Genomic DNA, 22532 nt, shown 5'->3' on the forward strand with positions numbered 1-22532 from the left:
TTCAAAGTCCATCTTTTCCATACAAATATCATCCTGGTCATGCTTTCTATATGGAGTAAATTTTTAAACACTGGACATCTAATAATCAGAATTGTGAACTGAAGAACAATGGAGAAACACATGGTGGGTATAATTAGGCCCCAGAATGTTAACAGTGGGGTCTGCCACTTACAACAAATTACCAAGGACATGGATGACTATAACAGGTTAGATGGTTGTGTTCAGAGAGTGAGAGAGAACATGTGGATAACCTCAAATTCTTCGGTATCTAATAACCACTTGAAAACACGTGAAAGCTTCAGATATACTGGGTGAATTATCTGTGGAGGATTTGTACCATGTATGGAACCCCTGGACAAAGTTCATACAAGAAGAGGTGTAGATCAATTGCGATCTGTACCAGTGAAGAAAGTACCCATATGAGATGACAAATCCAACCAATTACCAAAGTAGGAAGGTAGAGAATGACACAGTAAGTGGGAATGGCAGGTTTAATGATTATTTGTAGTTTGAGTAGAAAGGGACCTCGGTGCTCTCTTAGTCCAACTCATACTTAAATAGGGATCTCCTCTTTGACATGTTCAATAGTTAATAAACATGAAGCTCCTACTATGTGCCGGACATTGTGCTAAGGGCGGGTAAAGTCTCTGCCCTCAAAGAGCTTGCAGTCTAATGGAGAAGGCGGCATACAGAAGGAAGCTGCAAAGCTTCCTGAAGGTACCTGACAGGGTGGCATGGTGGAGAAGTCCTGAAGTAGTGCAGCTAGGTGGGAAATGAGTCATCATCCTGCTGTCTCCCAAGAGAGCCCATGCCACTTTTGGACAGTCCTATCTGTTAGGAGATTTTTCTTCTGTTAAACCTTAATGTACATTTCTATACCTGCCACCCACTGGTGGCTTTTTTAGTTCTGTTTCCTGGGGCTAAGCAAAATAAGCCTCCTCTACATGGAAGTCTTTCAAATAGTTTAAAACTACCTTAGGCTAAAAAATAATCCTGCATCCACCATTGTTTCTAGTTCTTTTACATCTTGGTGACCTCATAACTCCTATGGGTGTAATTATCATCTTTATGCTAATGATTCCCAGATATGTAATCCCTAGTCCCTAGAACCCTAGTGTATTTCCTGAGCTCTAGTCTCAACACCAGCCACCTACTGCACATTTTGAACTTAATGTCTCATAGGTATCTCTAATTCAGCATACCCAGAACTCATCTTTTCTTGCCAAACCCGATCTTCTTCCAAACTTTCCTATTTCTGTTAAAGATGCCACGATCATTCTAATTTACCCAGATTTAAAACTTCAGTTATCTTTGACTACTCACTCATCCTTACCCCTATTTAGTTGCCAAGCCTTAATAATTCTACCTCCGAAACATTTCTTACCTTTGTCTCCTGTCCACTATCCAGGCACAAGTCTTCACTCTTCCCCTAGATTGTTGTAATATGCTCTAGTTGATCTCCCTTCCTCAGATCTCTCCCAGTTCTCCATTCAGCTGCCAAAGTGATATTCTAAAAGTATAGATCTGAGCATGTCAGTTCACTGCTCATTAAGCTCCTTATTACTTTTAGGGGTATATGAGGTACTTGGAGAGGACTAGCACCTCTGATATGAGGGCTTGCCAAGCTCTTTTTGGGGCTGCTATGTACCTTTGGTGTTCACCTTTCACCCAATTCTCACCCATGGCTCCAAGAAGCTTAGCATATGCAGCAACCACACTGTCTTGGCAGATGAGCTAAACCAAGTTGAAGGTAACTGACAGGCCTCAAACCCACTGGTGAATTAAGAGGATGTCTACACTGACTGTGTGAAATTTTCCTTCAGGGGAATGGGAGGATGAGAATAATTTGTTCCAATCTCTATAAAGACAGCTGAGGCAGACACCATAGTGCACTTAGCATTTGGTCAGACATTGAAAATGCCAAGGTCATCCACTGCATCCCAGGCCATTGCCAGTCATCTTGACTTTTGTCTTGCCACTGGACATCGATGATTCTGAGAGTCAGGCTGACTAATTTGTGCAACTCTTCCTCACTTCAATTCATGTGCAAGACAAGACATCACCCATCACATCATGATGTCGGTCTCTTTGAAAAGGAAGGACAAAGAACAACTCCTCTTTTTGGCTATTAGAGCTATATATGTTCTGGGTCCACCTGACCCTTCAAGGGTTTTTGCCCGTCGCTCTGAACTCCAGTTAAACTAACCTTACTTTTTCTCCACTGTGTATTGTACACATTCTTCTTTTTTCCATGCCTTTTCATCTTTTAAAAATATTAATTCAGTATTTTATTTTCTTCCAATTATATGCAAAAACTATTAACATTTGTTTTATAAAATTTTGAGTTCTAAATTCTGTCCTTTCCTTCTCCCATCTCCCCTCGTTGAGAAAGCAAGCAATTTGATAAGGTTTATATGTGTTCAGTCATGCAAAAATATATCTCTATATTGTGAAAGAAAACACAACCAAGAAATATAAAATTTTAAAAAGTAAGCTTTGATCTGCATTCAGACTCCTCCAATTCTTTCTCTGAAGACGAATAGCATTTTTCATCCTAGGTCCTTTGGAATTGTCTTTGGATCATTGTATTGCTGAGAATAGCTAAGTCATTCACAGTTAATCATGATACAGTATTGTTATTACTGTATTCAATATTCTGGTTATGCTCATTTGACTTCAAATCAGTTTATGTCTTTCCAGGTTTTTCTGAAAGCATTCTGATCATCATTTCTTACAGTACAGGTGTTCCATCACAATCATATACCACAACTTGTTCAGCCATTCTTCAGTTCATGGGCATCCCCTCCATAAAAGAACTGCTCTAAATATTTTTGTATTTATAAGTCTTTTTTCCTTTTTTGAAAAATCTCTGAGATACAGACCTAGTAGTGGTGTTACTGGATCAAAAGGTATGCATGGTTTTATAGTCCTTTAGGCATAGTTTTTAACATATATTTTCAGAGGCTGTCCCGCAAACCTGGAATTCACTTCCTCTTCATCTCCATTTCATGAATCCCTAGCTTCTTCAAAGCTCGGTTCAAATACCTCTCTAACATGAAACCTTTCCTGATCTACCATTATGTAGTGGCCTGTTCCCCAGAGATTACTTACATATTTTTTATATAATTTTCTATGCACATGTTGTTTTCTCCAAATAGAATGTAGGTTCCTTGCAGTCAAGGACTAGTTCATTTTTGTCTTTGTCATGGATATATACTGTGCCTAGCACAGAGTAAGTGCTTCATAAATTCTTGTTGAATAAGATGAATAAATAAGTGAATGAATGCATGAATATCATCAGGTTATAAAACCTGAGAGGAATTTACAAATTTCAGTTAATTAGCTGGTGACTTTGTAAGTATCATAGAAGAATAACAAAACAACAGTTGCTATTTTGATTCACTACAAAAAATCACTAATAGAGAGAATATTTTAATTAACTAAATCCACAAAATTCTACTTTAATGCCTCGTCGCTACATGGGATGATCCTTGATTCTCCAAGACTATGTCAACCCAGCCTTAGTTTTGGCAAGTTCTACCATGTTGGAAAAGCTTTGGTCATGCCCCCAGGAATAGATTGGCTTTGCTTTTCAGGGAGCTAAGTACCAAGGAGGCTCATAAATTCTTGGGCCATGGCTTTCCATGCAACAAAGAAAAATGCATAATTTCCTTCTATCCTTTATGGACCCCTTCCACTTCCACCTTCCCCCAATGATAGTGGCAGGATGGAGGAAAGGGCATAAGATCTGTATTCTCTCTCTTCCACCTCCCTCTATCCCTATTGAAAATGAAAAAGACAAGAAAAATGGTATTCTAAGTGCTAACATTTCTGCTCAGTGACCAGTAAGCAGATATGCTGTTGGAGGAGCTAAATGATATCAGTCAACATCATTGCTGTAAACAAAACCACAAGAAAGAAGTCACAGCTAATTGGGAGGTTGTTTACAAGTAGACTTGGAGAGACAAGAAAAGGAGTTGACAGTTAATTTTTATCGTATGCCCAAAGGCAAAGAGAAACATTGGTTCATGGAACTATTTGGTTATCTCTGATTGCAGTTGTTATATTTGTAAAAAGACCAGCATTAAATAAGTTCAGTTTATACACCAACATCAGATGAAGAGGATGAAAAGATAGAGAAATTCTTTGAAGAGCTGGATAAAAACCTCCAAATTCCATGAATTCTGATACTTGGTAATTTCAAAGCGGAGGTGGGGAGAAGGTGAGGATGCTGAGTAATAAATATATGGGCAGCATGGTTCAGGAGAGCAGCTAGGTGGTACAGTGGATACAATGCTCGGTCTGGAGTCAGGAAGACTCATCTTCCTGAATTCAAATCTGGTCTTAGAAATTTTACTAGCTATGTGACCCTGGGCAAGTCACTTAACCCTGTTTGCCTCAGCTTCCTTATCTATAAAATGAGCTGGAGAAGGAAATGGCAAACCATTTCAGTACCTTTGCCAAGAAAACCCCAGATGGGGTCATGAAGAGCCCAGACACGACTGAAAGGACTCAACTACAACAGCATGGTCAGGAAGAAGAAATAAAAGAAGCTAAAGACTTGTACACAGGAGACTCAAATTTATGTTACCTAAACAGAGTGTTCCCTGCTTCTAGGCAATCCTTCTATACCTCCTTAGTTACCTGCCTATCTCATTCACCACAGTAGTTCTTCCAGATCTTTTCATCTCTCCTCAAACCTCCCATGGCTCCCCAGACCTCTCAGTTAAGAACCTTGCCTCATAGTTTACTGAAAAAGGTGAGACCACTACAAGACCTCCCTTTTATCACCTTCTTATATCCCATCACCCAGATGCCTTCTGGCATTATCTCTTCCTTCACCTTTTGTCTCACATCATGAGGTGGCCCTCATAAATGTTCTGCATTATTTAAGAGGAGAGAATAAGCATTTATAGAGCACCTGCTTTGTGCCAGGCACTGTGCTAGGTGCTTTGCAAATATCTCATTTGTTCCTCTGCACAACTCTGTGAGCTAGGTGGTATTATTATTCCCATTTTATAGATGAGGAAACTAAAGCAATGAGGTTCTCAAGTGACTTGCCTTGGGTCACACAGCTAGGATGTACCTGAAGTTAGATTTGAAGTCAGGTCTTCCTAAGTGCAAGGAGCACCAACAAGAGACTGTATTGTGCTCCAATTTATAACCCGTCAGTGGAGTTGGGGAACCCAGATACTGGCAGCCACTAGGGGGCTATCCTGTAAAAAGATTTAGGAAGCTCTGCCCAGTCATGCCAATAAGGCCTGTTCCCACGCCTATCTGAGAGGATTACCCAGACAGCTGAGGAGCTGCTGGCTTAGTGCTACCTCTTTAGTAATATTGGTGCTTGGTATCAATTAAGCCACGCAACTTCTATATTTATATATATATATATAACCATATATATATATATATATATATATATATATATTTTACTTCGAGTAAGGATGTGATTATAGTTAACTAGTAGGGAGAGAAAATAGGGCTGGGGGGGCAGCTAGGTGGTGCAGTAGCTAGAGCACTGGCCCTAGAGTCAGGAGGACCTGAGTTCAAATCCAGCCTCAGACACATAACACTTAACTACCCTGTGTGTGACTTGGCAAGTGACTTAACCCCAATTGCCTCACCAAAAAAAGAAACCCCAAAAAACAGGGCTAGAGAATTAAGGTTAGATTTAGGGTAAGAATAAGAACAGTGAGGTTTTGTTTGTTTGTTTAAAGACACGGCAAGGGTTAGTGCCAGGGACTGTAATAGGGAGGAGAATGTAGATAGTAATTTAGATGAGGTTCTCCTCAGTGATAGCTGCTGAACAGAAAACTGAAAATAAGAAGAAAGAGCCAATTCAGAATAGGTCTCTTGAGAATTAGAAAGATGTAATAATTAGGAGAAAACATGGTAATGTAGATGCCCTTTGGAGAGTTTTAACTGAGGTAACAAAAATGCTGAGATGGAAGTGGATAATATTTTAAATAGTGGCCATCAAACCATTCTATCAGTCCATCACCATCTGCTTTTCAAAAAGAATGGATTAGAAATTTGAAGAAATGTAAAAATGGACAAGACTTTCAAAATCATTGATTGGACCTTGTCAAGAAAGTGAAGAAAGACTTTAAATGCAATAGTGCTCAGATAAATTTTAAGTCTAAAACATCAAATCCTATGGAAGCAGCAGCTTGGCTGCACACAATATATATAGATGAAAGGAAAAGTCTTTGGGCTTTTCACCCTGATTAACAAAGCAAAGCTCAGGACAGAGAATTAAAAGGAGTTTATTATAAGTACATCGAGGTAACAACATGTCCATCACTGGAGATTGGCAATTGCTTCGAGGTGGGGCCAGCTTTTATAGGTAATTTTAAAACAATTCAGGTATGTCAGCATCAACAAAAGAGGTTGGCTCCTTGCATCTCGCTTCCTCCCCAGGATAACAAGACTGCGACTATTTGTCGGTAGGGGGTGACTTGTCTGGAGACATATCTAGGGACTGGGTGATACTTGCCCCAACACTGATTGAGAAGCTGAGCTAGGAACAGTGAGTCACTGAGTCAATAGTAGCTTTCAATAATAGAACTAACCACCCCTCTTTGTTGTTGTTTTTGAGTCTTTGTTGTGGAGTCATTTCAGGCCTATCTGACCCCATGTGCGGTTTTCTTGGTAAAGATACTGGAATGGTTCATTTCCTTTTCTAGCTCATTTTACAGATAAAGAAAATGAGGCAAACAGGATTAAGTGACTTGCCTAGGGTTGCACAGCTAGTGTCAGAAGCCAGGTTTGAACTCTGGTATTCCCTACTCCAGGCCCAGCACCTAGCTGCCCAGTCAGTCACCCTCTTATTTTCAAGAAAATTACTATTGAGACCTCACCCTCATGTCAGATCACAACATGTAAAATCCCGATTTTACATGACTATACTAAAGTATTGTTTAAATAATATTTAAATAGTATCACATGGTAATTGTTAATAATATGATAACATGATTAAGAGGCAGCTGGATGGAGTCAGTGGACTTGGAGTCAGAAAGACTTGAGTTCAAAAGTGCCCAAAAACAATACTTAGGTGACCCTGGGCAAGTCACAACCGGTCTGCCTTAGTTTCATTATCAGTAAAGTGAGAGATAATAATAGCACTTGCCTCCTAGGGTTGTTGTGAGGATAAAATGAGAAAATATGTGCCAAGTGCCTGGTACATAGCAGGCACTTAAATTAAAATTTAAGATATACTATAGATATATTTTATATGATAAAATAATTATGCAGTAGTTAACAATCGCTAATTATCATATGCCAATATAAGAGAAATACACTCAGAATTATCATATAATACAAACACATGTTAAGCATGTTGTAATATATACTAATAAATAACGACAACTGCTTGTTGACTGGTGGAATCCTTTGGTTAAATGAATGAGCTGTGTCTCCAGCTGCTCCCCACGCCCTGACTTCCTCTAGTAAGCCCTGGAGAACTTGACTTTGAGCGATCTCGCTCGGGGACTGGGTTTGGGGTAAGTTTTGTTTTCCTGTCTTGGGACAGCTTTCGGTTTCTATTTGGGGCTGGCCCGGCCTTTCTCCAGCTGGTTCCGGGCGCGCCCCCATTTCCGGTGCAAGGCGAACCAAGGCGGGGTGGGGCGCGCTTCGGCTGCTGCTGGGGCGAGCGAGCTGAGGGAGGCCAGCCATGGCCCAGGCAGCCTTTGCCAGCTTGGTCACCAAGGAACTGTGTGCGGCCGGGGGCAGCCTGGAGCTGGGCGAGCTGGCCCGGCGGCTCCCGGGCGGCATTAGCGAGGATGCCCTGGAGAAGACGCTGCGCAAACTGGCCCCGGGGCGCTTCGTGCTGAGGACGCGCGGGGGGAGCTGCGAAGGGGAAGCCCAGGGCGGCGGCGGAGGGGACGGCAGCAGCTCGGAGAAGCGGGTGCTGGTGGCCGCCAGCGGCGCGAGGCTGTGCCAGGCGTACTCGACCACTTGCGACGGCTTTTGCGGGCAGCTGCACCTCTGCAAGTTTTTCCTCTATGGAAACTGCAGATTCTCGAATATCGGGTGAGGGTCCTGCCGGCTCTGCGGGTCTGGGTCCCGGGAGGATTGGGGGGAGGGAGGGGGAGGTTACCTGCGGACCGGGCGCTCGCCTGCACCGGAGCCTTGTCTCGGGTCATTCCCAGCCAAAGTCCCCGCCACTGGGATCACTGTCACATCCACAGCTAACGTTTACGGAGCGCCTTAAGGTTTGCCAAGGGCTTTTACTAGAGTTCGCTCCTTTGAGCCCCCCTACTGCCCGAGGAGGTAAGTGCTTTTTATCCATCCTCTTTAAGGGATGACGCAGGGAGTAGCTTTAGAGACCTTAGTTCTTTTGGGCCTCTCTACCACCCCCTGAGGCAAGCGCTGTCTGTATCCTCGTTTTACAGACGAGGAAGTTGAGGCCTAAAAAGCTGAGGCAGGATTTGAACACGTCTTCCTGACTCCAGGTCCGACACTTTATTCACCTAAATCTCTCGCTTCTCTTCGGTTTGGACAGTAGTTGCTGCAGCTCGCCCCTTTAGATCAGTCCAACGATCAACATCTATTAAGCGTCTCCTATTCGGCGCAGCAGATCCGAAAACGAATGTCTACTAGCCCCCTAGTCCTCTGCACAATACTGGGGAGGGGAGGGATGGGGGATGGGGGGGAAGAGGTGATGGTCTCCTCTACTTGTCCGAGGATGTAGGAAGTCAGAGGGATGACCACTTCCCCATCATGCCCTTTCCTTCCCTGCTCTTCCCCCTTCTAATCCCTACTTAGGCCAGTATTTGTGTCAGTACTTTCCTAATTCTGACCTTTCTGTACATTTAATCTCCAATAAAATAGAATGAAATATAAATATAAAAAATAAAATAAATCCTAATAAAATTAAGTGGGTGGAGACGTGGTGAATTATAAAGGGTATCGGAGGTCCAGGGTCTCATTACTGCCTGTGATTTTCTGCAACATAAGGCCACTAACTGGACCACACCAACAGGTGTGAGGATTAAATGAATTGATATATGTAAAAGGCGCTTTGGAACCCTAAAGTACTATACAAATATGAGTTATAGTGAAAACCCACGAAATAGGTTCATAGATTCAGAGCTGGTCCCGATCTTAGAGACCATCTACTGTAACGGAGAGTATAATATAGATGAGGAAAGTGAAGCCCAGAGAGGGCAAGATCATTGCAGTATGTCATAGCTGTATTCTAAAAAAGTGGAAAAGATGTTTGCAGAAATAAGCCAGTATTTAGAATGTACCAGGAAAGAACATTTAAGGAAATCCTCTTGTAAGTGTAGTTAGTAGACAAAGGTTTGTTCTTAGAGTCTGGAAAACATAAGTTCTGGGGGCAGCTAGGTGGCAGGGTGGATAGAGCACTGGCCCTGGAGTCAGGAGGACCTGAGTTCAAATGTGACCTCAGATACATAACACTCACCAGCTGTGTGACTCTGCGCAAGTCAATTAACCCCATTGCCTAACCAAAAAGAGAGAGAGAGAGAGAGAGAGAGAGAGAGAGAGAGAGAGAGAGAGAGAGAGAGAGAGAGAGAGAAGACTTGAGTTCTAATCTGGATTGATGTTTATTCCCATTGTGACTTTGAGCAAGTCACTTCCTCATTTGTAAAGTGAAGGGGATGGATTTGATGACCTCTGTAGTTCCTTCCAACTCTTATTCCTTGAGCCCAAATTCTTTTTGTAAAACAAGGAATGAACTTCCTAATATGTCTTTAATAAATGCAGCTTTTGTATAATGGGATTGCTTAAAGGCAAGCCTATCTGTATGTAGGTATCCAGATTTAATCCAGCTTGTTATTAAAGAGATTGAATTTCACTTGTCCAGGAAGAATCAAGGACATCAGGGAGGAGACTAGGGGGATAAGAGGTGAGGACTGAGGGAGAAACAGGGCCACGGCTGAGAAGGGGGCTCTCCTCCTTGTCAGAGAAGCCAAGCCACAAGTGGCGGCGGTGGGAGCGGGCGCTCCTCCTTGGCCCCTCGGAAGGAGGCAACCCAGAGTTCTTTAGATCATTCTCTCTTCCTTGTACTCTCCTCTGCCCCATCCCCCCTCACCAGCAGACCTCACAGGCCTGGGTGATGGCTTTCTTTCTTGACTGACTCATAGCTTTTCTGTTCCTGCCTTCCTGTTTGTGTCTGTCTTTCTCACCTGTTCTGATTGCCCCAGTACATACCCGGTTGTTGGATTGCTCAGGCTTCCCATCTTTTGTTTCCCTGGCAGGCTGGCATAGTCCAGGTAGCTGAAGACTCCTCTCCCTCTCCTCTTTTGAGTCATATATATCGTGGAAGGAATCTGGATGAATGGCCTCTCTTTGGAGAATCAGGTTGTCTTGTTGTCATGGCCCCAGCAACATGGTGGCTCTACTTGCTGGTGGTATCCCTCCTGTTGGTTCACTTTTTTCCCCTTTTTCCCCGGCACCTAACCCAGTTTCTGGCACATAGTACATCCTTAATAAATGCTTGTTGATGGGGCAGCTAGGTGTCAAAGTGGCTAGAGCACCAGCCATAGAGTTAGGCTGATCTGAGTTCAGACTTGGCTTCGGACACTTACTAACTGTGTGACCATGGGCAAGTCTCTCAACCCTGATTGCCCCCCCTCCCCTGACCAAAAAAAAAATGCTTGTTGGTTGATCTGGAATATGGGAGATCTGCAGTATAATTTGAGAAACACTGACCTCTCAGATTATTTTCAGCATTAATGAGTCTGTGATTCATAATTCCAAGGGAATTTCCCCAAATCACAAAGTGGCAGAGTTAGGCCTACAACCCAGATCTCCTGATTTCCTTTCCAATTATCTTTATGACAAAATGATTTTCCTTAAGCTCAGACCTCTCCAAATCTCTCCTCTGCTCAGTAAACTCCAGGGGCTCCCTATTGTCTCTAGAATAAACCATAAAGTCCTTTATAACCATGTTCCAACCTATCTGTCCAGTATAGTTATTCATTACTGACCTTCCTGTACTCTCTTTCTCACACAAGACACTCCGTCTGCTGTTGTAGTGGCTGTCTTCCATGCCTGAAGTACACTCCCTCCTCATCTCTGTTTCCCAGAATCCCTCGCTTCCTTCAAGTCACAGCTCATACACCTTCATGATCCCCTCAGCCACTGGTGCCCTCCCCTCAGACTACCTTATATTTAACTACTTTGTATTTATTTGTATTGAATCTCTGTTATTGTATGTATATGTATGTATGTGGATGTATATGCATATGAATATATACATACACACATGCCCATATGTTTGTGTATCTACATGGGCATTCTGTATATACACACATACGCACATATGTACATGTGTGTCCTACATGTTTCAATCATTAGAATGTAGGCATTGGCCCCTGCATCCATTCCCTGGATGCATGATTAGGTTGTACCGAGATATTTGTTTACAAGGATGGTTGGACCAATGGAAATCCTGTATGAGTTGGAAAAATGATCACATTAGAGAAAAATGCAGATTATGGGGTGACCTTTGGCCAACTCAGACGTTTCCTGGTCAGGGCTGATTTAAAGATCCTTATCCTCTTGGCAGATGTTTGTGTAGTCTGGGGGGAAGACTCAGCAATTTACCTCCCAGGATTATCCAGAGGAGAGGTCCTTAAAGCCCTGCATAAATGAGTTATTCTTAGTAAAGGTATTTTGGCATTGCTGCTAGCAAAAACCTGCCAAGGCATTGAGCAGAATTTTGGAGATTAAGAAAACTCCTTTCCCTCAAAGAAGAAAAGGCCTTCCATTTTTTGTTTTCCTTATCTCTCCTTCCTTATAAAATGCTTTGTCTTTTGGCAGAAGAGGGTGGTGATATGGGTGTTTTAAGTAAAAAGACACCATAGGGTTGTTGAAGCATAGACTTTGTTGTTGTTGGAAGGGATCTTAGAAGACTCCCCTTCATTTTTATAGTCAAGGAAACTGAGGCTCAGAGAGACTAATTTGCCTAATATCACACAGATACTAAGTAGCGGTCTCAGAATATGAATCCTAGTCTTCTGACTCTGTACCATGATAGGAGAAAGAAATCTGAGAACAATTTAAGATAACCATGGGTTTCTTTTATTTCCAGAAGAGCAACTAGGTATGAATACAAGTTGGCTATGTTGGTAATTTCTGTAATTCCAGAATTTAAACTTTCTCAGGGCTATATTAACTAGTAGTCACATTTCTTGCCAGCGTCTTTCTCCATCTATACTGTCTAATACAATGGCTCTTTTGTGATAAGTCTCACGCCTTTCATGTTGTCTGTGCTTTGCTGTCCTGATGAGATGGCCTGATGAAATGATTGGCCTCCTCTGGGGCTGAGATTCCATCTTCTTTCTCCTGTGTCCTTCCACAGTACTGGCTTAGTATACAGCTTTGAACACTATTATTCTAACCTCCTGTCCCAGTGTCCAGAGGTAACAGCACACTCTGGTATGTCATGACTGCATAGGATACTTCTATCTTGACTTAATAATTCACAGGTAATAACTGGTTTCATGAATTGCCACCTCCCCCTCAAGGCACTTTTGGGTTGTACATCGTATACCTTGTGGGGTGATGTTTAACAAAGCTACTACTTGAATAGACATATTGTTTACATTGCAGACTGTGTCCAGTAGAAGGGTTTGGCTTCTGTACTGGGCATAATTTATACCCACCCAATTATTCGTGCCTAACCCAATAGGATGACAGCAGGAGAGAATAGATAGGTGGCAGTGGGGAAAAAGAAGGGTTTAAGGCAGGCCTTTTGTTTTCTTTCGTCTCTTCTTTGGGGCAAATGGGGCCACAGTGCTAACCATTGGTTCACTTAACAGCTGCTTATCAGGTACCAAGTCACGGTCTGGAGAAGACACAGAGATAATGAAGATGTGATTCCAGTTCAGATGGAGCTTACAATCAAGCAAAGGTCATACGATCATGCAGATGTGCAGCAACTGTATTTGCCCAATAAAAGCACTAATGGAGAATAGAGTAAAGGCATAAGTGAGGGATAAAATTCTGTGGAGGTCTGAAGGGAATGTTTCTGACTAGGGGCTCAGGGAAGGTTTCGTGGAGGCAGTAGGGTTTGAGCAAGGCTTTGAAGGATAGGTAGGCATTGGAGTATGAAGGTCTTTTGCAAGTGGGATGTGGTTGTGAGCAAAGATATGGACACAGTTTGTATGTGAAGGGCTGATAGTATTCTAGTTTGGGTGAATCCTAGACTTTGTGGAGGGGAGGTGGGACTGGAAAGTGAAGCCTGTTCTAGGTTGTGAAGGGCCTTAAAGGCTAGACTAAGCAGTTTTGACTTTAGTAGGCAGTGGGGAAACATTGAAGAGTTGTCAATGGCAGAGTTAATTATGTGATCCACAGGGATCCATCTCTATTGGAGTTGAACACTACTGATGTACAGTGTTGAGGTAAGCTTTGAGGATAGGTGTGAGAGCATTTGGAGAGGCTGAGTTATGGGTAGTTTGCATCTGTCTGTGTTGCTAAAATTGGAAGAAAGGTGGGAGGGGGCAGTAGGTTGGAAGGTAGACAAAAGTAGCAAGTTAGCACCAAGGGAGGCAAATACTAAAAAGGCAGAATTTTTATTTAATTTTTTTTAATTAAAGAGACAGAATTTTAACCAGCCCCAGTATTCCTATTAGCGTGTTCCTGAGTCGGAATGGCAAAAGTAGACCTGGCAAAAGTGTCCTCATAGCCATTTGCTCCTAATTGTAGGCTCCCATAATTACTGAGTAACCCAGAGGCCATAAATTTACAATGATAGTGCCATGTTCCTATGGGTCACTTTGATAGAATATATGAGGTACTTCCTCTTTAAGGAATAATGTAAGGCCAAAGGATCATAAATTTTGAACTGGAAAGAACTTTAGAGGTCATCTAGCTCAACCCCCTCATTTTACTGTTAAGGGAACTGAGGCCAGAGAAGGGAAGTGAGCTGCCCAAGGTGATGCAAGTAGTAAGTGACCCAAGTGCACAGCCTCCAAATCCAGCCCCCTTATCCTCTTTGCCTTGATGCTTCATGCTGACTTTTTGAGGAAATGTTTCCTCTGTCTTGCCAAGACTAGTTGATTTTATTGTGTATCTGTTAACTGAGTCTTGATGTGTTCTTGACGGTGGGATGTGCTGAGATTCCCCCCCCAAAAAACCCTGATTTTTCGCTCTCCTCTCCTCTTATTTCCTCTCCTCTCCTCTCCTCTTCTCTTCTCCTCCCCTCCCTCCTGCCCTCCCCTCCCCTCCCTCCTGCCCTCCCCTCCTCTCTCTTCTCTCTTCTCTTTCTTCTCTTCACAGGAAACAATGTAAATATAGCCACAGCATTGATTCTATACACAACACGAATGTCTTGAAAAGCCATGGAATAGGACACCTCAATTTGAACGAATTAAGTCAGCTTTTGCTTCAGAATGATTCTACGCTGTTGCCAGAGGTGAGTGGCAGATGTCTAGTATGTTTGTGTGTGTACAGTAGGCTTCAATGTGACCCTCTATACTGTGACTTAGGGGGTGTGATTCTTCCTTTTTTAACTGTCTACAAAGGTTGCCAAGGAGAAAGGGCTTTGGAGACTAGGAAAACTGAGTTCAAGATAGGAGTATATTCCATTTTGGGGAATGGCCCTTGTGTCAAGCCACGAATATAAATACAGTGAGTCAAGAAAGTTTGCAAGGCAAGAAGATTAGATGTGCCATATATTTTAAGCTGGAAGGGACCTTAGAGATCATCTTGTCCAATCTGCTCATTTTGTAGGTGAGGAAACAGAGAGTTCCCATGGTGAATTACACATAGTTATATAATATGCAAGACAATTACTCTTTCAGGCTAGGATTGACCAACTATGGCCTGAAGGCTCATCCTGTCTTGCTGCCTAGTTTTGCATAGTCTGCAAGCTATGAATGGTTTTTACATGTAAAAACAGGTTAAAACTCATGGTTAAAAACGATCCTTAGCTCAAGGGCCATACTGAAAAGGCAGTGAGCCAGATTTGGACTGTGGGCCATCATTTGCCAATCCTTGTTTTAAGGAATAGTGTATTTCCTCCTTAAGGAGGCATAGCATTTTCTTTATAATGGCACAGGTGGGCCTACTGGAATATAAAGTCCTTGAGGACCAAGATTGTTTTCATGTTGTCTTTGTGCCTATGTCAGCCTAAAACAAAACTCAGGTGGACCAGGTGATCAGTAAGTAAAGGGAGGCATTTATTCAGGGTCGAGGAATTGCAGTTCAGGACAACAGGCTATCTTATCTAGACAGGGATGTCTGGGGAGAGAGGTGGAGAAGGGGATTCTTTATAGGACATAGTTGGATACACAGAACAGCCGAGCTGCAGGAAAGGGGTGTTGGAGGGACAACAAAAATGAGGTGGCAGAAATGTCCTTATTTCTATCTGAGAACAGGGGTGCTTAGAAACAACTGGGGTACATAGGAGTCTTCTTGGGGGCAGTTAGAAACTGCTGGTCAGAGCAGGGTAGGACCTCAAATTTCCCAGGGGTTAACACCAAATATAGTGCTTTGCACGTAGTAAGTGCTTAATAAATGTTTGTTGAGCTAAGTAGAACTCAACAGTGCATTTCCCATTCTACTACATCATCTTAACTCCATTGGAATTCATGGTGTTACAAGTGGCAGCCCAGATTTGTTTTGTTATAAAACTTTGGATAATAGGAAACTTCAGCAAGTAATAACTTATTTACATAGCACTTTCAGGCTTACAAAATGCTTTCCTTGGGGCAACTAGGTGGCACAGTGGATAGAGCACCAGCCCTGGAGTCAGGAGGATCTGAGTTCAAATCCGACCTCAGACAATTGACAACTTACTGCCTGTGTGAACCTGGGCAAGTCACTTAACCCCATTGCCTAGCAAAACAAAACAAAACAAAACAAAACAAAACAAAATGCTTTCCTTGAAGCAAAACTGTGAGGTAGGTAGTGCAAGTAGTAATATTCTCATTTTGTTGATGAGGCTCTGAGAGGCAAAAGACTTGCCGATGCTCACGCAGCTAGGAAATCTGGTTTCAAACCTAGGTCTCCTGGCTCCAAATCTAGTGTTTTACCCATAGCATGCTATTTCATATGCATGTGATTCCTCCCTCCCCCTCCTCCCTGCAAGGATTGTTTATTTGTTTCCCTTATTTGTGTGAAGATTCCTGAAATGCCATGAGATTTCATTTAATTGCTTTTCTAGATTTTGGCATGAGATTTGGGGGATGGGTGGGGTAGGAGGAAGCAAGAGACAGAACTGTCTTTGTGGCTTATTGAGCAATTTTTGGTAGATTCAGCAAGTATTTCTTCACTCTTAACATTTTGCTGGGGCAGCTAGGTGGAGCAGTGGACAGAGTACTGGGGCTGGAGTCAGGAAGGCTCATCTTCCTGGGTTCAAATCTGGCCTCAGATGTTTATTAGCTGTGTGACCCTGGGCAAGTCACTTAACCCTGCTCACCTCAGTTTCCTCATTGGTAAAATGAGCTGGAGAAGGAAATGGCAAACCACTCCAGTATCTCTGCCAAGAAAACCCCAAATGGGGTCACAAAGAGTCTGACATGACTGAACAACCCCCACAACCATTTTGCTGGTCCCATAGCAGACAAAGGAAAAATGTGACCTAGTGCTTAAGAAACCCCCAGTCCCATTGGGACAACAAGACTTACATATGGAATAACTTTAAAAACATAAAACCTTACATTAATCTAGATGGTGCTTTTATACTTTACGGTGTTTTCTCCATATATTACCTCGTTTGAAAGATCAGTTTAACTGCACAAGGAAGTAAATAATGATGTTTTAAACTGCCAGTCAATTAGTAAGCATTTATTAAGCTCCTACTTTGTGCCAGTCCCTGTGCTAAATGCCTAGGATACAAAAAGAGGCAGAAGACGGTCCCTGCCCTCAAGGAACTTACAATCTAGTGGCTAATCTTCCAGGGCTTCCTAAACTTTTTCCACTTGTGGCCCCTTCAGCACCTCTCAAACTGTGGGCCGAGACCCCATGCATGTAGTGAGGTGCCCAGGTGTGTAGTGCAAACAATAAGTGCTGTGGTGAGCCCTGAAGGGAAGCTGGCAGGTTTGCCTGATGGACATGGATTGGACCAGCCATGTGTGGGATTCCTCAGACGTGAACTTGGTGAGAAGGTGTGAGGGAGGGAGCAGCTGGCTTTGAATGCCAGGCTGAAGGCTTTGGCACGGATCTGATGGGCTTGAGATGGCTCCTGGAGAGTCTCCAGGGGAAGAGGAGCTTGATTTTCAAAGGGCTTTTGAAGAAGGTTGTTCTGGCTGTTTTGGGTAGGATGGGCTGAAGCCTGGTGTGGATGCCACGCTGCTTTTGATTTGTATTTCTGGTGGTTGAGAAGCTCAATCATTCAGGCACTGGAAAGCCTCTTTCAGTCAGCCCTGTATGCTGCTGACCTCATTGCAGCTGTACCCCTTTATGGTGTTAACATTTGGTAAACAACCTCATATTCAGAAATATCCATGCTTATACTCATTCTCTCCCTCTCCATTGGCTCCTTCTCATTTGCTTACAAACATGCTGAGATCTCTCCAATGCTTAAAAAAAAATCCCCCTGCCCTCTTATTCTGGCAAGTTATCCGTCACTGGTCTGCTGCTTTGCTACCAAAATGTAGGAAGATTAATCAGCAGGCACTTGCTGTTTATGCTTCCTTACCATTCACTCATTCTTCAGTCTCTTGGCAGTCTGGCTTCTACGTGTGTTACTCAATTGAAACTCCTCCATTAAAGGTCACGAATAACCCATCATTTCCAGCTGCAATGGTCTTTTCTCATTCCTCATTTTCCTTTGCATCTCTGTGTATCACTCACAGCACCAACCACCCATCTGCTTCATGTTAATCTGCTGGGCTTTCCTAACACCACATGTCCTGGTTTTCTTTTGCCTCTCCATTTCATTTCCTTCCCTGGTTCTTCAAATGTAAGAGCTCTTGAAGGTTCTGCTGGGTTCTCTTCTCTGACACTCTCTCTCTTGACCTCTCTGCAGCACTTGACACTGTTGACTGCTAACTTCTGGCTACTACTCTCTTTCCTTCCTTGACTTCTGAGATATGGAACTTTCCTGCTCCTACCTCTTCTCTGAAGGTTTCTCATCGTTTTCCTGAGCCCTTCAGGTAAGGTGGTTCCTCAGACATTCTTTGCTCAGCTCACATTCTTCTAAATGCTTTGTGAGGTTTGTTTCCAGTTTTCTGCTACCACAAAAAGGCCTTTCAATCAGTCAGCCAACAAACATTCATGAAGTGCCTTCTAGATGCTAGACATTGAAGCTGTGGCCTCAAGGCCACATGTGGCCCTCTAGGTCCTCAAGTGCAGCTCTTTGACTGAATCCATACTTCACAGCACAAATTCTGTTAATAGAAGGATTTGTTCTGTAAAACTTGGACTCTCTCAAAAGGCTGCACCCAAGGACCTAGAGGGCCACATGTGGCCTGGAGGCTGCAGGTTCCCCACCCTTGTGCCAGACACTGGGGTATAGAAAGACACAAATGAAACTTTTAAGAGATTAATAACTAATAATATTGAATCATTAAAGTGGCACCCCTGGGGCAGCTAGGTGGCTCAGTGGATAGAGCACTGGCCCTGGAGTCAGGAGGACCCGAGTTCAAATGTGGACTCAGACCAAACACTTGACACTTACTAGCTGTGTGACCCTGGGCAAGTCACTTAACCCCACATGCCTAAAAAAGTTAAAAAAAAAATAAAGTGGCAGCCCATAGGGCCAAGGCTTGCTATCATAATGACAAACAAAGGTAGAGCAAGAGAGATGAACAGGGACAGTTGCAGAGTTCAGGAGTTCGTATAAAGACAAAAAAAACAGGTTTAGTGGGAATGAAGGAATGAGGTGTAAATAGAGGAAACAAGTATGGTTGGAAAGTAGAATTTTGAAGTGCAGGATCTTAAAGGTGATACATTGAAGTCTAAGGTGAGACTTTTCTAAAATAATATTTCTCATGATAGTTCTAACACTGTCACTTTCAGGCTAAAAATCCTTCCATGGCTCCCTCTTGTTTGTGGAACCAATTCCAAATTCCTTATCTTGGCATTCAATGCTCTTTATAATCTGGTTCCGTTTTTTTCTCTCTTCCTCACGTTATTGCCTTTCATAATCCCCCCAAACTAGAATAAAAGGTATTTTCTCAAACTCATTCTCCCCTTTCCTATGCTGGGAACTCATTTCCACCCTCTCCCCCTCCTCTGCCTGTTGAAATCCTGTGCATCTTTTAAGACTCATCCTCAATATCCCTCCCCTCCCCAAATCCCTGTCCTTCCAGCCTCCCCAGCTCCAAGTATTTTTCCCTTCCTTTGATTATTTTTCCACACTTTGTGCCTGTCCTGTGCAAATGTGCTCTATTGTGCGTTATAATTATTTGTGTACACATCTTATCTCCCCTAAGCTCCTTAAGGACTAGGACCATGTTTTATTCATCTTTGGATGCACCAATGCCTAGTGTGGTACTCTGAACTAAAAGACATTTAATACATGTCTTTTGAATTGAATTGAGGAATGTAGAGTCCAAAGAGTTGGGTGGGCACCTATTTCTTGCTGTACCTGATACTGAGTATGGGAGTTGAATGAGACTCAGAGAAGGTGACTAGAATGAAGGGGTCCAAGTAGAACTCAGAAATAGGAACCTGGGCATGGCCCAGCACTGGGTTTAAAAGTTACTGTGATGATCTGCACTTGTTTTCCTTAACCCTGCTCCCACACTCTTAGAGCTGTTGGAATAGGGAAATAGGAGAAATTGGGGACTGGGTACGAAGTCAGTCAGATCTCACCCTTATTTGAATTGATAACATATTGTACTTTTTTTACTAACTTTGTTATTGTGCCTGTCCTTCTGCTCTGTTAGATCGAAAACCTCTTAAAGGTAGGAACTATATCTTGCGTGTCTTTCTGTCCTCCCAAGACCTAGGACAGTTCATTGTATATATTAGTAAATATTGAGTGAATAAACCTAAGAAGATGCCTCTTCTTATGTATTAGACTATATATATATATATATATATATATATATATATATACATATATATATGTATATATATACATATGTATGTATGTATGTATGTATATATATATATATTTTCATAAAAGGAGTTTGATCGAGTCTTCTTTCTTAATTTTGAGAATAATTTGCATATTATAGGTAGGAATTTTTTTAATGTTTGATAGAATTCTGTGAAACTTATAAATCCATCCCCACCAGGATTCTTTGCCTTTGATTGCTCCCTTACAGTGAGTTTGGTTTTATTTTCTTAAATTAGATTATTAAGATCATTACTTCACATACCATTAATTTAGTTATTTTTATATTTTTGTAGATAGCTGAGAGGAAAAGTGTGATCAGTGAGGCCACTATGAGAGTATACAATTCAAGTAATTAATACTTATAGTCTTCATGTCCATGTGAAGGTGGGACATATGTTCTGAGCTATTTTTCTAGGAATGGGAATCGATTTGTACATATTCTTGCCTGGTTCCTCTAGTGTATAGGTAACATATTTGCAAGATGGCTTACCAGGGTGAAGGGTATAGTCTCTGGCCAAGACTCATGGGCTTTGTAAGCCCAGATAGAAATGCAACTCATGACCATTGTCCTATTAGCCTGGTATTATAGCTAGTGAAGATAAACAGGAAGCTAATGGTAACGTATAAGAATTTTTTAATAATTTATGTTCTTCTCTTTCCTTGTTCACAGATCTGCGTGCACTATAATAAAGGAGATGGGCAGTATGGTTCTTGTACCTTTAAAAATACTTGTGCCAAACTCCACCTGTGCCATTATTACTTGCAGGGAAACTGTAAGTTTGGCAGCAGCTGCAAACGGTCCCATGTCTTTAATTCCACATGTCAGGAGAAGTTGGGAAAGTGGGGGCTTAGTGCTGCTATCATTAAAAGGTTGCCTTCCACTTATAGAAATGCTTTTGACATCAAAAATGAAAGCTCAGCAACATCTGAAAAAGGTAGGCAACACTTCACCATTCTCCATGCACTCAGGGAATGTCCAACCTGATAGAGGACAGCTAGGTGGGCTTCTTCTCTTTCTGTTCTTCTTCCCTCTCGCCTTCCCTGTCTCCCACCTTCCCTCCCTTCCTTCTCTTCTTCTTTCCTTCCTTCTTTCCCTCTCTCCTTTCTTTCCTTCCTCCTTTCCTTTCCTTCCCTCCTTTCCTTTCCCTCCTTCCCTCCTCCTTCCTTCCTTCCTTCCTTCCTTCCTTCCTTCCTTCCTTCCTTCCTTCCTTCCTTCCTTCCTTCCTTCCTCCTTCCCTCCCTCTCTTCCTCTTTCTCTATGTCTCTTTCTACTCTTTCTATGTCTCCGTCTGTGTGGCAGATGAAAGATAAAATGATTGAGAAAACAAAGGTTTGCTCTTCCGAGCATATTGATTTATTAAGCAGTGCATGCCAGTTGCCCAACAAACCAGGACCAGACCTCCTCAGCTTAGGCCTGGACCCTGAATCCAGGGGGAGATAGACTTTTATGCATTAAAATCAATTAAATATAATCAATTAATCAATAATACAACATTAGGTAATCTGATTTGTAACTGGAAGAAAGATTAGAGGCTTTCCAAGTTAGGAAGGGCAGAGCAAATAGGAGCAATTACCTGAAATCAGAAAAAAGAGGCATCCCATTCCCCCCAACTGTCCCTAAACAATCAAAGGAACATGGAGACAATAACTGCTTAATCAGTATGGGGCCAGTTTTCAGATAAGGCATATAGCTTGCTTGAGATGTGCAACTGTGAGAAAACTCCCTGCTTCAGTTTCTGGTCAGTATCACCTAGGTCCTTAGTTAAGGGTCTTGAAACAGCAGGTAGAGAGAGGCAGTCCAGTTTCCCAGCCATGCAGGATTAGGTTCAAACAATGAAATAAGGTTTTCTCTCAATTTTCACAATTAAATAAAGTTTTCTCACAAGACAGAAATTGGGCCAGATGCATAACCAAATAGAAACTGAGCTAGCTCCAGAATTGAGTCACAAGATGGAGTCACTGTGGTTCACCCAGTTCCCACAATTAACTACTTGCTGTCCTGATCCCCTCACTTCCCTTATGTGTCTGTCACTCTCTTAGTGCCTGTCTCTTCCTCTCTGTTTTTCTGTCTCTCTCAACTCCAAATTGAGAAAAGAAAAGAAAAAAATAAATAATTATTGTAACAAATATGCATCCTCAAGTAAAACAAATTCCCACATTGACTGTATCTGAAAATATATGTCTCCTTTTTTTTTGCAGTAGGTATAAAACTTCATGTCTTCAAGCCGGAAACAATCCAAATTTTTCCTTTTTCCTGTCCTACGTTTGTCATTCAGTAGAGTTACACATTCTGTGGCCCCTCCTGGGGTAATGTTTTGCCATTCATGACTTGCTGTTAATTGTATTGGTCTCTGGGCTTGTTACTGAATGGATTTGTCATACGAAATGAATGTCAGGAATTCCAGCAAATACATTTGTTGCCTTAATTTTGCTTCCTGCCTTCGGAAAAGTTTTGGAATATTTTCTTGACCAGAACTTAATGTCTTCTTCAGGTTTTGTTTAATCGCTCTGTATAAATTCCTCTTAATTGCAAGAAAACTGAGTATAT

At 42.3% G+C, this 22532-nt stretch overlaps 1 protein-coding gene across 2 annotated transcripts in view; it reads left to right on the top strand.

The window, feature by feature from the left end:
- Positions 1–7586: 7586 nt before the first annotated feature.
- The window catches only part of PARP12 (poly(ADP-ribose) polymerase family member 12), a 29696-nt gene continuing 14750 nt past the window's right edge, over positions 7587–22532 (top strand). The window contains exons 1-3 of one of the 2 annotated variants that reach the window (XM_020998015.1): positions 7587–8031; positions 14251–14386; positions 20655–20919. In XM_020998015.1, the coding sequence (XP_020853674.1) occupies positions 7673–8031; positions 14251–14386; positions 20655–20919 (760 nt within the window). In that variant the 5' untranslated portion in view covers positions 7587–7672. The remainder of the gene's footprint in view (positions 8032–14250; positions 14387–20654; positions 20920–22532) is intronic. The other variant, XM_020998016.1, reaches the window with a different exon arrangement.

This window comes from Phascolarctos cinereus, unplaced genomic scaffold (genome assembly GCF_003287225.1).
Source record: "Phascolarctos cinereus isolate Bilbo 61053 unplaced genomic scaffold, phaCin_HiC Scaffold_1;HRSCAF=81, whole genome shotgun sequence".
Taxonomy (NCBI): domain Eukaryota; kingdom Metazoa; phylum Chordata; class Mammalia; order Diprotodontia; family Phascolarctidae; genus Phascolarctos; species Phascolarctos cinereus.